Below are 16,779 nucleotides of genomic sequence, written 5' to 3'. Positions count from 1 at the left end.
TGATCTGGGGCTACGGTCCTATTTGCTGAGAAAAAAAGTAGATCCTCTGTACACCGTCTCTGACTGAAGGGGCATAACGAGCCTTGATAGAGACAGTAACCAGTTCATCAGCAGCTCACAAACTCTGTGTGCTCCTGCCAGCATGTGTCCATGCGTGCATCAGGGCTTCTGTCGGCACATCGGCACGGACTTGAAGCATCATTCAGTATGCTTTAGCTTATCATAACTGATCGATTAAAAAAAATAACTCCTGAAGAAATGCAGAGTCCCAGCTGTAGCAAAACTGAAATCATATTTAATGAAAACAGAATTACTTTATTTCCAGATAAAACATACATATCACAAAAAAGCTCTAAGATTTTACAATAAAGGGCAGAAAAAAACTTGCTTAGTTAGAACAAGAGAGGAATGACTCAGGAATGAACCGATGTGTAATCAGTCGTTCATCAGTGCTCTCCCACCCGAACTTCTGACAATTACTTCCTACAGAACCAGCTGGAAAATACGATATTAGTGTGTCATTAGGTGAAACACCTGGGGGTAACCATCCAAAGAGAGAGGTAGTGCACAAGAGATGTGAAGAAGAGAGTGCAGGCAGGGTGGAGATGATGAGTGCTAGAAGGATAGCAGCGAGAGTCAAAAGGAAAGTTTACAGGAAGGTAGTGAGACCTGCGGTGGTGTATGACTTGGAGATGGTGGTACTCATAGTTTGGAGACAAAGTTAGAGTGGCAATACTGAGAACGTTTGGACATGTGCAGAGGAGGGATAGTGGAGATAATGGACAAAGGATGCTAATGATGGAGCTGCCAGGGAGGAGGAAAAGAGGAAAACCACAAAAGAGATTCAAAGATGTAGTGAAGGAGTAATTGCAGAGGGTTGGTGTGACAGGATGTTAGGGATTGGGTGGGATGGAGGAGGGGGAGGAGGACTGGTTCATAATCATACAAAAATTCATCAACTCTGATCCAAATATTCATCAACCCAAAACAATAACTGCTTATTCATTACTAAAAATCTAATTAATATTTAACATTTGTTACTCTGTCTGTGTGGCCTCAGCAGTTCCTCATGACTACTCTATCACTTTGTGTTTCAATCAAACCCCTCACTTTATGGATAACTATGAACGAATCACTAATATAGTGCCTCCAGCTGGCTCTAGTGAATAATTACCCAGTGTACAGTCTTGGATCAGGAGTGCTGATGAACGACTCATTACAGTCAACTTGTTGCTTATACTTTCCATACTCTTTCTTCTCTAAGTAAGTTAAATGTTCCTGTTTCTTAAGTGTTTCCTATGCAGGATATATAGTTACTTACATATATATCAGACCCTGACATATTCAGGCAAGGAATGGAAAAAAGAAAGGATGTGCTTAGAGAAAGTGAATTAATAACACTCCCCTCTTCCTCAGCAGCTACTGCTGATGTGCCCTCGTGGAAGGCACTTAATCCACAGCTGCTCCAGCTTCCAAGTGGGACAAGCACACAACTTCAGTAAGATGAAGCACTGGAAGCTGGATCAGTTCAGACTCCCCTGGATAAATGAAGGATAAATCAGTCCACAAGCATATTCTCACATTTAATTTCAGTAGTCAGAGCATCCAAAGGGACACACAGCACATTTACTTATTTTAAAGTTATTTTCAGAAACGTGTGGGTCACTGTAAGCATCTTCTACCACACTGACATCGGCTAACGCAGGAGGAGCAAGGTGATACAGAGGGATATGCAAGGCTGCCAGTCAAAAAGAAAGCAGCTCTGGGTGATCACCTCCCACAGAAGTGCACCGGCACATTTTTTGACATGCTTTCTTCTCCAAAGCCCCAGGCTTGAAGCTCCAGTCTGTCCTCCTCCTCCTCCTCCTCTCTATCATCTTCTACTATATCTCCCTCCTCGTACAGACTAGGCTCCTCCACAGAGGTCTCCATGTTCGGGTTATAGCTACCGAAAGCCTGCGCCTCACTGTACTCGTAGATGGTGGGGAGGCTGCTGCGTAAACCGAAGCGGCGCCGCAGCGCCACGAGCAGCGGCTGCGGGATGGTGAAGATATCCACATTGTTCCCCAAGTCAATCCAGGCTAGCGTGGGGAACTTCTTGGGCTCCTTCATTACATCTGTCAGGTCTTTCAGGATGGCCGCTGTCAGACGGTTGCCATTAACAGCAAGTATGGTGAGTTTCGGCAAGCAGCTGAGGTAGGGCAGCAGCATGCGTAAGCTGTCGTCCTGCAGTTCAGTGAAGCTCAGGTCTACGGCGGACACCATGTCACTGCTGCTCTGAAGGTAGAAGGCCACGCGGTGGACATCCCGGCCGGAGAGCGGGATTCCCGAGAGGTTGACAACGTCTCCCGAAAGCTTCTTTTTCAGCGTGGTCTTCAGGCTGTTTAAAAGAAAAACAAATCATTATCACGATGTTCAAAAGTTTGGTCTCCGAGGTACAAAATGGTGATTTGCTGCAGACATTAAATGTGCAAGAAAATGCTTAGTTATGCAAACACAAGTAGGTGTTACTTATTGATACAGACATTATTGATTTAAGGGCTCCATAATGTAGACTCTAAATGTTCCACTGCTGCAAAAAAGACTGCAAAAAAAGAAACAGCATTAGGCTGAGTTCAGCCCACAATAACACGCAGAAGAGAATTTGCATTTATGTTTCGTCCCGAGGCTCTCAAACAACAAATTTTGTCTCCGGTGCTGAATGTGCGGTGTAGAAAGGCGCCAGGTGTTTTCAGCTTTGAGTGTCATCTGTTTTTTTCACCTCTGTGTCACCACCAGTTCTACTAGTAAATAAAAAATCCATAAAATAAACCCCACAGAGACAAGAAAATTAAAATATTTGTGATTAAACAAACCGAGCGAACAAAGCAAAAGTAAACATGTTACCCTGACAAATGAGTCTCCTTGCTATGATCTGGGACTGTAGCGTCACTCCTGGGACACGGATTATTTTGAAAACAGGGATTCAGTGGAAAGTTTGGGTTTTTTGGGGGTTCGAAAAAAGAAAATCGGGCCACTTGTGTTTGAAATATTGTGAGTGACAGGTTAATAAGCCACTGGAGTTGAGATGAATGCAGTTTAGAGATGAGAGTATTCGCAGTTGAGTCTTTATGCCAGGAGCATTAGGATGCGTCACATTTTGCAGTACGCTTTATAAGAATACAGACAGTGTAAAGTTGGGCGTTAGAGGCGATGATTACCATTGGACTGACTCCCTATTAAGTTAATTTAGCCAGAAACTGGCGTTAGCTTTAAATTTAATGTATACACTTGAGAGATGCATGATTCCTCTCCACAAACTGTCAGCAAGAAGGCAAATACATGTACTTCCCTGAACTTTTCCCTGTCAGGATTTGATAAATGGCTGTTAGGATATTGTGTAGAACAGACAGGAGGATAAAAGAGTTGATGATGCACGTACAAACAGTCTCGAAAAGGCAAGACACACAAGTGATAAAAGCAACACGTCACCATCTATGTCAGTCAAACTGTGGATAACAGATGTTAGGGTGAAACCATCTGAAAGGAAACTCCTACGCAGATAGGTCCATAACTTTTTGGACAAAGACTCAATTCTTGTGGTTTTGCTTCTGTAGATTGCCACGTTGGACCAGAGCAGTCAAGATGTGATTGAAGTGCCGACATTCAGCTTTAATTTAAGGGGTTTTACAAAAGCCTCGCATTAACTGTTTACAATCTTTTTTTTATAAACGTTAACATTTCAAGAATGTTTATCCAAAGTAACTGGACAAACAAACACAATTTTAAATATATATGTTTTTGATAGTTGGAGGAAATGTCTTTGACTCCCTGAAGTGTAGAACCCGTGGATGTTACCAAACGTGGTTTCCTCCTGCTTGTTTGTGGGTTTCTCTGCCTTTAGTTTTGTCTTCAGTTTTTTAAAAACCTGCCCCACTAGGTTGAGATCAGTTTACAGACTTGGCCACTGAAGAATATCTAATTTCTTTGAATTGAGAAACTCTTGGGTTTTTTTGCACTTTGCTTTGGGTCATTATCCCTGTGCGCTGGGAAGTGCCATCTGATCGGTTTTGCAGCACTGCTTCTTCTCTCAGCACTTACATCATCCATAAAAACTAGTGACCCAGTTCCACTGGCAGTCACACATGCCCAACATTACCTCCACATGTTTGCAGTATGCATCAGTTCATCTTGGTTTCATCCAAATATATGTGCAGGCTCTATTAGGTTTTTTTCTGGCAGTCTAATCTGGCATTCTTGTTCTTGACTGTAACCAGTGGTTTGCACCTTGCACCTTGCACCCTCTGTGTTTACATCTCCTGATTTAGGACCCCATGCAATCTGCATGTTATAAGAATAAGAGGAAGTACAGCATCATTTATAAGAACAAGTTTGTGGCAGTAAGGACGGACCCGACCACATATTTGCACTTTGTAACACTATTCCCGGTTGCTGCTCTTTTAACTCTGGCTGCAGCTTCCCAGCTGCCAGCCACACATACGGCACAACAACAACAAACTCAGGTGTCAGTCTCCACTGCAGGTCACCACAAACCACACCCGCCACAACAGAATGGATACTACGGAATCTCTCCATTTAGCAGGAACACAGTGAAAGGTGAAATACTACTATCGGTAACTATCAGACTTCCAGATCTGTCATGGAATTGCTCAGCAAAACATTTGCTCTATAAAAGAACTTGGTTGAATATGGATAGCTGAGCTAAAAGGAGGAAACATACATGTTAGGGCGGTACAGGAGTGTGTAGACAGAGCCTGCTGCAGAACACAGTTTTTTTTGAAGAAGTCAGAGGAAACAGATATGCCAAACAAATGGAGAATTAGTTAAAGAAAATCAACAAACAGCAGAAAAACGCTCTGTTTGAGCGACCAGAGGTTCATTCTGTTTTTGTCTTAGTCCTGTTTGCTTTTCCTCGCCCCTCTGCCTCCTCAGGCGCAGTAAAGGATTATCCCTACATCTCTCTCTGGTCTGTCTGGGAGCCTCATAAATTGGCAGGCTGTGCTCTTTACATCTGTCACCCTCTTTGCTCGGTTAAGGGAAAGAAGAAGATCTGTAGCACACCGGGGCTGCGATTCGCAAGATTATTGATTTGAGGAGTAGGCTATAATTCATCTCTCCCTCCCTCATATCCTCACTCCTGCTCACTGCCTCTCACTTTCTTGCTCTTTTCTATTTTCTTGGCCTCTTCGGTTTGTTTTGTTCGCAGCCTCACCGTCTCTCCTGTTCTAAATCTGATCTGCTGAAGCAAACGTATTCACCCCTTCATTCTCTCATTTTTGAATGGCTCCCTTCAAAAGGTTATTGAATTGCACGCACCAGGTACACCTAAACCTCTAATAATTAAGAGATTAAAAGACCTAGAACAGTTTTCATATGAGAATGAAAACCGTATTTTTGGGTTATGTATTATAGGGGACATCCACAAAGTGAATCTCCTGTTCCATCACATCCTAAAAATACTGGCAGCTGCCAGCGCTACACTGCAGCCTCCTAGTAGATACATGCATGGTATAAATTTCAAAGTCCTACATCGCCTCGTTCTCCAGTTATCGCATTCACAAGATTTTCAGAAAACATGACCTCTGACCTTGAGGTCAGACTCGAACTCGTCCAATATTTTTAGTAGATACACTTATGCTATTGATTTTAAACGCCTACCTCTCCTCTTCCTCGAGTTATCGCATTCACAAACGTAGGTGTGCACGCCACTTGCCTGGCCGCCCACCCGGCGGGGTGATGACAATGCCCCATCAGTCTTATACTGCTGAGGGTAAAATGCTCAACTGGATTGATGTCTGCTGACTGTGTCATTTGATTACAGTGGCTCAATGCCATGTTCAAGAAACCAGTTTGAGATAATGACACAGCGAGTTATTGTGGTGGAAGCAGCAATCAGAAGACGGTCATCACAACACTGTGGTCATAAAAGGACGGGCATAGTCACGGACAATACTCAGGTAAGCTGTGACATTTAAACAATGCTAAGAAAGAAAATATAGCCACATCATTATACCACAACAGCGGTACCCAACCCCCGGGCCATGGACCGGTGTCGGTCCGCGAGTTGTTTGCTCTGGGCTGCGAGAGTTGAGGCTCGGGTGTGAAATTGATGGTTCTCAGGGTTTTTAACATTATTTTTTAAATTGTTTTTATCGTTAACTTGGTTTCCCTGGGTCTTTTCCCGTGTCTTATAAATAAATCTTATTTTTTCTGGTACCGGTACTGGTTTTATTTTGTTGTATTATTCCGCAACATGTGAAAATATTGTTGGGCATAAACTGGTCCGTGGTGCAAAAAAGGTTGGGGTTGTACTACAACACATCCATGCTGTCATGTTTTTTTTTTTTATTCTAACCCTATCATCTGGAAATCACAGCAGAAATTGAGAGTCATCAGACCTGGCAACACCAATCTTCTTGTTCAGCCCATACAAAAGTTTTGCTGACAAGAGTGGCACCGATTGTGGTCTTCTGCTGCTGCAGGTTCAATATGCTGTGTGTTCAGAGATGCTCTTCTGCATACCCTGGTTGTAATGTTTTTTTAGCCTTCCTATTAGCTCAAAGGAGTCTTGACATTCATCTCTTACCTCTGGCATCAACAAAGCATTTTCACCAAGAGACCTGCTGCTCACAAGATATTTTCGCCTTTTTAATGCATTTTCTGTAAACTGATGGCTGTGTGTGAAAAATCCAGAATCAGCAGTTTCTAAAATACTCAAACTGGCCCGTCTGGCACCAGCAGTCTTGCAGCATTCAAAGTGATATTCATCTTTCTTCTCCATTTTGATGTTTGGTTTGAACTTCAGCAGGTTATTTTGATCTCGTCTGCATGCCTTGAGTTGCTGCCATGTGATTGGCTGATAACAGTGAACGTTAGTGAACCTAACATAATAACAACATAAAATCCTAACCAGGGCAATTGATGTGCAAGTGTATGTCTGACCTTCAAGAAGCTAATTTGCAGAGATTCAGTTAAACAAAGGGTTTTTTTTCAGTGCTACTTTTCATGTAATTTTTATGTTCTACCTGTACCAGTGCATGTGACACAGCACAGGAGCCTGAAAACTGTCCAAAGTCTTCTATGCTAATTTTCATTGCTTAATTTGTAATATATATTTTTTTAATTTTCCATGGTCCCCCTCTGATTCGTTCTCATTGTCCCCCTGTTATACCTAGTTTGGGGATCGCTCCTCATATTTGATGTTAGTTTCTCGGCAAATTCTGTGATCTCTTATATGTTAACAATTAAATTACTATTCAATAATCTTTTCTCAGTTTAATAATACAGAAAACAGAAAATGATGAAGGAGGTTTGCACATTGCTAAGAAGCAACTTAAAAAGCAGGAGAAGTCTTCTTGGGTTAATCAACCACAGGTTTTCTGTTCCACTGTGCAGCTTCTGCTCTTTACTGTCATCTAAGTGACTATTGTTCTCTCTGACTTATTTATAGGAGGTTTTCCTGCTTCTGCTAGAACCTTTCCCTCTCACCTGTGGTGCCTTTGCATTCATGTAGAAAGAGCTATTTCATGAGACAGGCACAGTAGGTGCTGCAACTGAGTAGGTGGTGCACGGGGAGGTGGGGCTCTAATATGATTTTAATGAGACAGAGTAAAGACCCCCCCCCATCCCCCAAAATGTGCTTCCTCCCAGCTCTGTGAGCTCAGTTCCACCCACGGGCTCCTTAGTTAGCTGCAGGCCCAGGGGGCATAAGTAGGATTTCTAAAGCCACAGTGTATGCAACTGTCCATCAGCATGAAAATGATAACAACATAAACAACAAAATGTCTTATTTTGCTCTTTCTGATGTGGTTGCACACTTGTAGGCAGCGGTGCGTTTCCTCTTGGACCAGCTCAGTCACAAACAACTTCAAAGGCTAGCACGTCCCCATAAATATGATGTGAACGAGAGCGTCCCCAGCTTCGGGACCAATTTAAAAGCAAATAACTGAGGAAAATCCATCTATTGACATCTTCAGGAGCAACTGATACAACAGCGCAGGAATCCAATAATGGCTGAGTCTCATGTGTCGAACTATTGGCTGCTTAAATGTGGGTTCACACAGGCTGTCTAATTGCTTTTCATATGCCGTCTTTCCTCTGGGATGTTGTTAACTTTTATCCACTGAACCAGGGTCCTTGTTGCTTTGTAGTTATGTAAACCCCAGAGGTGGAGACTAAAACATCTGGGGTTTGTGACGTTAAAAATGAGTGCAGGCAAAGAGAGTGGAGTGCACAAAAAGGGTCAGAACAAATTGAAAGAATCATGACTTAATGAAACATTTTTGAGAATTCGGTTTAGGAGCTACACGAGTGATTCAGCGTGTTTCAGACTGCAATGGAGTTAACGCTGATTAAAAAACCTACAGTGGCTTGATCTATTGCACAATCTGCTGCTGTTGAGACAGAGATTTATTCAGTCTAGGCTGCCCGGCGACTTCTGTGCCTTTTGAATACATAACAGCTGATTTTTTTTTTAAACAAAAATGAATAGAAAAATATTCATATTCAATTTGCAACTTTTATTTCCAGATGTAAAATATACAACTTTGGCTTTTTTTCCCATTTTCACTGAAACATTTACCAGATACATGTAGGAGTTGTAATTTTGTTCTATACATCCCCAGACAGCATTAAAGCCTCTCCATTAAGGCTCGGTCGTAGCAGGTCCATTGATTTCTGCATTCACACTCATTTTCTGTTCCCCGTTAGTCTCCACTCAGTCTAGCTGTCTCAAAAAGTTAAGTGCCCATCATTAGTCTGCAGCTTCCCTCCTTCACCGATGTACTAATCAATTTTTGTTTGAATGCAACCAAACACTTTCTCAGCACTGAACCAGGCAGAGATGGAAGGCTGAGGAGATGAACACATTTAAAAAGAGCTGATAGGGTGAGAAATGTGGGGAAAATCTTATCTGCAGACTTCATGACTCGTGGACTACATGGATCTCTTTTTATCCTGGGGAGCTAGAGCCAACCCTAGCTGGGCATAGAATGAGAGGCGGGGTATTCTTGCATAGGTCACGGGTCCATCACAGGGCAAACGTAAAGAGAAAGACAATGCTTATATTCACACCTACGGCCAATTTAGACTGACCAGTTAACCTCACATGCATGTCTTTGTACTGTGGGAGGAAAGCGGAGAACCTGGGAAAAATCATTAATCTGTTTCTTGAGATGCTAACTGCATGGCTGACATCTCGATTCATCTTTTCACTCATGCAGTTGCATATAGTTTCTGTAAAGAACTATTACTGTTAAGCAGTTATTTTTTAAAATTAAAAAAGCTTGCTAACAATAATGAGATGTATGATATTATTAAATATGCCTCACTGTCATTATAAGTTATTAAAATGACCCCCAACTGGTCACGGCACATGGCTGCCCCTCCCTGAGCCTGTTTCTACTGCATTTTTATTCCTGTTAAAAGGGAGTTTTGTTTCCAAGTAACTTCCTCAAGTGAGAAATTCTGACTTTAATCACAGAATTTGGGTTTTTATTTTTTCACAATGATGAACAAAATTATAATTCTGAGGCGAAAGTCAAAATTCTGACTTCAAATAAAACAGAACAAAAAAAATCTATAAAAACCCCTCCAAAACAAAGCAAAACTCACAAAACACAATGGAAGTGTTTTTGTGGAGACGGTAGAAATGACAAGCTAACATTTTACTGCTAATAGCAAACATGCGCTGGTTTTGTATGAATTATGCGATTTAAACACACACTACCCCTTTTCTCCCTCACAACACTGAAGAATTCTCTGCTTCTCTTAAGTTTGTTCCGGTCCCTCAGATGTTTTCTTTTTCTATTGTGTTTTTATTCAATTTCCATTGTGTTTTGTGTGCTTTTGCAGCAATTTTTATTGTTAATTTACAAGCGTCTTCTTAAATTACAGTATATTTGACCCCTTGGGGCCACCGTAGATTTCTGACTTTTTTTCCCCTCATAATTTTAATGTGATAATTCTTACTTTTCTCACTTTTTTCTTTAATTATAAAAAACTCTTACCCTAACCTATAACCCTAACCTCTATAATCCTCTAACAGCACCTCTGAGTAGTGTTTTCATAGCGTTATTTTATTTAATTTTCTTTTGACAAATAAGGTCTTGCTGTGCAATCAATTACACTAACAGCCCATCCAAGAAGTCTCCAGTCTCTGTTATGAAATATATTAATTTCTTGGTTTGAAGCATTATTAAGCAGATATGTCTGTGTGGGCCATACAGCTGAAGTTTGTGGGTGATTTGATGGTGGCGTTATCCATATTCTCTCCAGTCTCTTAAAAGCATGAAAGCTGAATACTTTATTACAAATTATAACCCATTAATAAATCATTTATATTATATAATCTGTCTTATTAGAACATGTTATTAGAAAAGGTCTGTGGTCCATTTGCACAGCTCTGACCAAGTTCAGCATGTCCGTGATCACATCAGAGAGAATAACGAGCAGTATCTCAGCTGTGAGGAGAAACTTCTCTGAACTACAAATTTGATTTGAATTTTTTCCCGCTGAGCATGCAGAGATACACCAGATTCATTTCAGGGCAATAAAATAAAAGCACTTAAGAAACACTGGATGTGGATGCTGTACCACAGACCCGTGGGACGACCAGATCAATGTCTGCTTCATCAACGCTTTGGTCTTGACTTGTTTATACCTCAGATCGATCTGAACTGTTTTGCCTCCGGGCATTTGTATAATACATGCGTGGTAGTCTGTCTCAGTCAGGGAGGGCCTTACAAGGGTCCAATGTACTGTACAAACTCATCGCTGAAAAGTGAGCTGCTAAAGGGCCGATCCTTCAGTTCTCTGCAGATGTCACTTCAGGCCTTTTGACTGCAGGCTCAACATTTTCTCCACCAGCTTGTGGAGCTTGACTCAGTTATAGCATCGGCTATGTGTCACTCTTACGCCTCAGGCTACTTTGGCCCGTGTTAATGAGGATTCTTTACAGCGACTCTAAAAATGGAGTTGAATTTGCACAACTATGCAACTGTCATACTGATACTACGGTTCCTGCAGAAAATGCACTAGGAAACATGAAAGTGGTGATTACATACACCATCCAGAGTCCTCCAGTTTCATGGGGATAATGGCACATTTTCTGGGAAGGAAAAAATAGCCTCAAAGCTCATTTGGATTTGGATTAAATTTCAGTGAAACATTTAGCGGATGGGCTGATTAAGGCTGCCTCTATTGTACACTGTCAATGCAGCAGCTTGAGGCTGTGCAGTGTTTTGACATCTCAAATCATTCACTTGGTTCTTGGAAACTTTGAATTCGAAGTTTCGGGGAAACGTCGGTGTTGACTGAGAAAGAAGTGACAGCGTGTGCCCTTAAAATGAGAAAAGCTCTCGCTATTTTTTGTTTTGTTTTTTTGTCTCATCTCACCGAAAGACACAAATCATGGAAAACACAGGTCGAACAGTCTCCAACTTACAGTCCCACCCTTAAAGATGCAGCGCCATTAGTCACCATCCGCCTTTCGTACGAGTCTGAAGGTGGAGTTTTAATTAGCACAAAGAAAAACAGGAACAAAAAAGACTCCAGGGTCTGTCGAGTTTCTATAAACCACAACTATAAGCTACTCCATCACACGACTCTCAGAGGTCTCTTCACACATCGATGTGGAAAACACGTCAGACTGCACAACCTGGAGTGACATTTTTTCTCATAAAAAAAAAAAATTCCCACCAAAAAATGTAAGTAATGTACAGTACAGCGCAAAAGAAACCAAATGTCTTTGACTCCCATGTAAATACCACTAACATTAACGCCCTGTTATGTTCATTATACACCAAAAATAACACAAACGGCCCAGCGAGGCAATGACGCGGATCTCTTCTAATGACATGTAAATTCAAACCAAAAGCATATCGTTGCCTTTGTGCCGATGATACTTAAACCTCTCGGTACAGGATGTACCACAATTCAACTGCGCAGTGTGGCAGAAGCAACACGTGCTTCTCGGGTGAGCTATAAATTCACCCGTGATTTGATTTCATGTGACAAACTAGATGATTGGGAGGAAAGAGCGCTGCGACAGAACACATAGAAACAGTTTGCATTACATAACTGTATATCATGGAGGAGTGTGCCTGTCTCTGCTACACCGTGTCACGGCGCAGTTATGAAACCAGCATTAAAATGCAGGGCTCCAAACACAGGCCCGGGGGCTTGATCGTGTGGAGTGATCTGTGTCAGCCTTCAAGGAAGGAGACCCCGCAGATCATCAAAAACACAACAATCCTTATTTATGTTTTAGTGAAGCAGCCTTATCTCTGATTCACAGTTAAAAACATGAACGGTTAGGAGAGGAGAAACCATCAGAAAGAAGCTCTTGAAATGCATAAAGAGGATTTTATTTCAGTTAAACGAACTACACCAGCGATCTTCAGTTAAAAGATCAACACATTTAATCATTCTAATTATTTAATTGTCACCCCGTGCCCTGAAGTCACTGAGCGCCTCCTCCTCCCTCCGCCTCACTCTGCAGGATCTCCACGGGAAGCCCTCAATTATTCATGGACAAGGATGGTGGATGGATCTTTAAGGCTGTATTAAAAGTGGAGGTCAGAGAGACAGAAAATCGAGGAGACTGAATGTGGCGTGCATTCAAGTAGAGTACTCCATCGCCGAAGGGAAATAAAAACAGGGACGGTCACATTTTACAAAAAACAGACATCTGTAGTTCATATTTTCCCACAAACTCTTTCCCCTCCTCAGTTATGCGTTGACCTTGAGGCGTAGTCAGAGGTCAGGCACGCTGTGTCAGAGCCTGTTTGGACTGCCAGAGTACACTTCAGGGGGGTAATTTGGCTCCAGACAAATAGGTCACGCATGCTTTAAAGGCAGATGACACAAAACTTAGTTTGCAGATGTCACAAGTACAGTAAAAACATTAAAGAAGAACTAGATAGTTAATTTTACCAGCAGCAGATGTGCACATTATTGGTAACAGCTTAATATTTAGCTCTACGCTAAAGTGTTGGACAGATGTAAGTTTCAACTGTTGATGGCTTAAAGAAGAACAAAAAAATGTCTGTCCACAGGAAGCACAACAGCTAAAGCGAGAAAGTAACCAAAAGGTGCTTTCAGACCTGAGTTAGAGGAACTGTCTGGGACTAAATGCCTAATCGTGTGCTGTCCCATGAACGACACACCTTTAAAGGCTTTTTCTTCCGTGTATTGGCACCACTTAGTACACACACATGATTGGATTACTAGTATAGCTGCTGCTACTACTATATACAAACAGTGTCCTGTGTATTGTGTTGGGAAAGGCAACGATTCAACCCGAAAGCAGGGTTGAAATGTGTAGTGCTATACTGTCGCTATAACACCATTACACTGCATGAAACATATGTTCACATGTTTCCAGTCAGCTTCTTCAGTTTCCCTTCACGGAAAGGCCAAGGATGTGAGCTGAGGACCAGTTTGCCTTGCTCGGTTGACATTGTTTTGTATTTCCTTATACAGACGTAAAAACTTTAACAAAGCTTAAAGTTACACTGTTGTTTGATTGTCTCCACAGATCGCGTTTACATCATCGTGTTGTTTTGGTTTCTTTTTTTAGGGGTCACCACATCTCACCCTAGCATACTTTCCTGTCACGCCAAGACTCTGGATGTCTTTCATTACATCCATGAACCTCCTATGAGATCTTCCCTTTTTCCTCTTGGCTGGCAGCTCATTCTTCAACATCCTTTGTTCAATATATCCACTATCCCTCCTCTGCATGCGACCAAAGCATCTCACTCTTGAATATTTGACTTTGTCTCCAAACTGCTCAACCTGAGCTGTCCCTCTCATATACTCATTTGTAATCCTATCCATCATGCTCACTCCCAATGAAAGCCTGAGCATCTTCAATTCTGCCATCGCCAGCTCGACCTCCAGTCTTTTTGTCAGTGCCACTGTCTCCAAACAATAGACTAGGTCTCACTACCATCTTGTTAACCTTCTCTCTCACTCTTTCTGTCACACATGAAATCCGACACTTGTCTTCAACCGCTCCACCCTGCCCGCATGCTCTTCTCTTGCTTTGGATGATTGGCCCCAGTTTGCATTTCCACCCATCTCCCTCTCATTCACTTACCTTCAAACAGATTATGTTTGCATACATTTTTGAAATATCTTTCCTTAACACTGGATACCACAAAGTATGAATATATAAATATGTATAAAAAATACACTAAATATTATGCAGAAGTGCACAGAAACTACAGTAGTGGCAATTTGCAAAGTTTTCAATGACAGAAGAGGAACCTACCTAAGGAGGACTCAAGTGACTCCATAAGGGAGCAACATGAGTCTGTTTAAGAAAAAAAGGAGTTATCCTGCTGGGAGTGAACAAAGAAAGAAGAGGAAAAAAAGAGGAAAAGGACAAAAAAAACAAGACGAGTGACAAGTAAACAATCAGACTCAGCAGACTGAGTCCAAATGTTAGCATAGGTAGCAGGCTGAAAAAAATGCTAGCAGAATATTTGACCTGTCTATTGATGCTTTCAAATGTTTCATAACAACGTGGTGATGAACGCTGGTTAAAAGGGGCCCCTCTGAATTTTTGTCTAGAGCCCCAGCAGTCTCTAGAACCACCACTGAAAACACGTTTCTAAGAACTCTGACAGTCTGACAGACCTTGTGCACAAAGACCAAGAACTTCCTCCTGCAGTGTTTAAAAAACCTGGCCGGTAACTAAAGTCCTGTCCACAATTAAAACAAGTTTCTCATTGTCACAGTTGGGCTGAAGTGAACAGATCCAGCTTTCTTTGCTTTTATTGGCTTTCTCTTTTCGGTGTTAACGTTTCCCACGCCATCCAATGTCGGTAAGCATTATTATTCCATCCCCTGGTGCACATTTGAGTTACATCACTTCCAAGTTGAGACCCACTTGGTGTTCCCAGCAATTCATCACAGCAGCAGAGGTAAAGTCAGGACATCATGACATGAAAGTGAGTAGAATACATCGTCAGGGAACCAAGAAACTTTCATGGTCAGTGTGTTTAAGATTACTGAAATCTTTATTTCTTTGCCCTTGCTCATGTTAGCAGTTTCCCCCTCTTTTCCCTGTATCTCACAGGATGTGTGTTAAGGAAGTCTCTGCCATTAAAAAAGATTTCTCACCATTCTGAAGCCAAAATATCGATTTATTAGCTGAAAATGTTGACTTACAGATTCGACTTCTGAATAATTAAATCAAAATTGAAAAACAGCTTGAAATTTTGAGTTAAGTTAAACATTTAAGATAATAATAAATAGAAATAACTTGAATGTGTCCTCATGTGCCTTTGTTCTTCTCATCACTGTCTGGTTTAATTTATGAGCGCCTCACTGTGCATTTCTCACTGCTGTCTATTTGATCTGAGTGGTGTATTTCAGCCTTTTTAAAGCCAATGAGTCAAAGCAGCATTTTGTTATTGCGTTTCTTAAAATTAACACTTAGAGTAGCTCTGCTTCCATCATGGTGTCCTTTCAGAACTTCACCTTAAAAACACCATAAATATCCCATCTGGTCTGACTTTCCCAGAAAGATAAATTAAAGACAGACATTTTTTAAAACCACATCAGTGTAAATGTTGGCTTGAGGTAAGCTCTGAGTCAAATATTGCTGTGGCTCTGGAAGGATTGTGTAAAAGGGGAATTCTCGAAATAACAGCAAGGAAACGAGGAAGACGGGAGTTCTTTAAAGATTAGAGCAAATGAGGCTGAGGAGAGCAGAAAAAAAGCTAGTTAGAAAATCCCACTGAGCTTTTTTCCCTTGTGATTAGTGAAAAGCTGTCACAGATTCGGGGCTGAAGCTGTAAAAGTGGTCATGGGCATCCAAACTGTTAAAGAGATGTCTAGAGAATTTTCACTACTCAACCAAAATTAGTTGTATAGTGAAGATGCCTGGATGGCTTTTCACTCGTTAGTGCTGCAGGGGTGTGATTCCGAAGTGACAACATGACATGAAGTGCCACTTGTGCAAGTGCAGCCTATGAGCAAAGGCATGGAAAAGGTGATCTTGTTAAAGTAGGAAGGGCATTTCAACTCTGGTAGAAAGGAGAATGACACATTTGTGAGCTTTGTGCAGTGGATGAAAGATTTAGGCAGATCATGGGTATTAGTGTACTTGTTTCTTGAGTTGAGATCTAATGTTTATGTCGAAATTGTTTATGCAAAAACAGCCAACTAACAACTCATTAAAATATAGTCCCATACTGTCTATGATCCAGTAGGCTGCTCGGTATGTGCTGGAAGACAGGTGCACATTTCACATGTTGTGATTGGACTTCAGTTGAGGTATGACCAGAAATCAGGCTGAAAATGAGCAAAACAAAGCATAACCGATGGTCCAGCCATGAATACTTCATACATGACAGAAGCTCAAGATTATAGATATCTGCCTCTTGTTTCTTTTCCCTTTACTCTGCTGGTTTCCACTGAAATTCCCGATGAACACGTGGCATTTTTAATCTTTGTTGTAAATTTGTGTTATTACAAAATATTTGAGTTGTGCAACAGTAAAGTGATCTCAGATGTTAAAATGTTATCAGATGTTTCCAGATGCTTTCTTTCTGACTATTTCATAACACACTAAACACATCTAAATCACTGCTACATCACTATGAAAGCGTGAGTACTTACAGACGAACAAGACCTTGGAAGATATCAGTTGTTAAAACTTGAAGCCAAAATGAAAGTGATGAAACTGGCATCTGGACATCCTTCACAGTGTGAAATGTGGGTGGAAAAGCAGTTTAGTTTGAGCAGTGTGAGGTCAGGGTCAAATAT

General features: G+C 41.4%; 1 protein-coding gene across 1 annotated transcript in view; it reads right to left on the bottom strand.

Moving 5' to 3' along the window:
- Positions 1-1,240: 1,240 nt before the first annotated feature.
- lrrc75bb (leucine rich repeat containing 75Bb) overlaps positions 1,241-16,779 on the bottom strand; it is a 36,336-nt gene continuing 20,797 nt past the window's right edge. Inside the window, exon 5 of the mRNA XM_042225763.1 lies at positions 1,241-2,380. Within this exon, the coding sequence (XP_042081697.1) occupies positions 1,771-2,380 (610 nt within the window). The 3' untranslated portion in view covers positions 1,241-1,770. The remainder of the gene's footprint in view (positions 2,381-16,779) is intronic.

Source organism: Haplochromis burtoni, unplaced genomic scaffold (assembly GCF_018398535.1).
Source record: "Haplochromis burtoni strain Fernald_Lab_line unplaced genomic scaffold, NCSU_Asbu1 Contig_182, whole genome shotgun sequence".
NCBI lineage: Eukaryota > Metazoa > Chordata > Actinopteri > Cichliformes > Cichlidae > Haplochromis > Haplochromis burtoni.
Note: the sequence above shows the minus strand (reverse complement) of the source record. Positions and strands in the feature narration are given on the sequence as shown.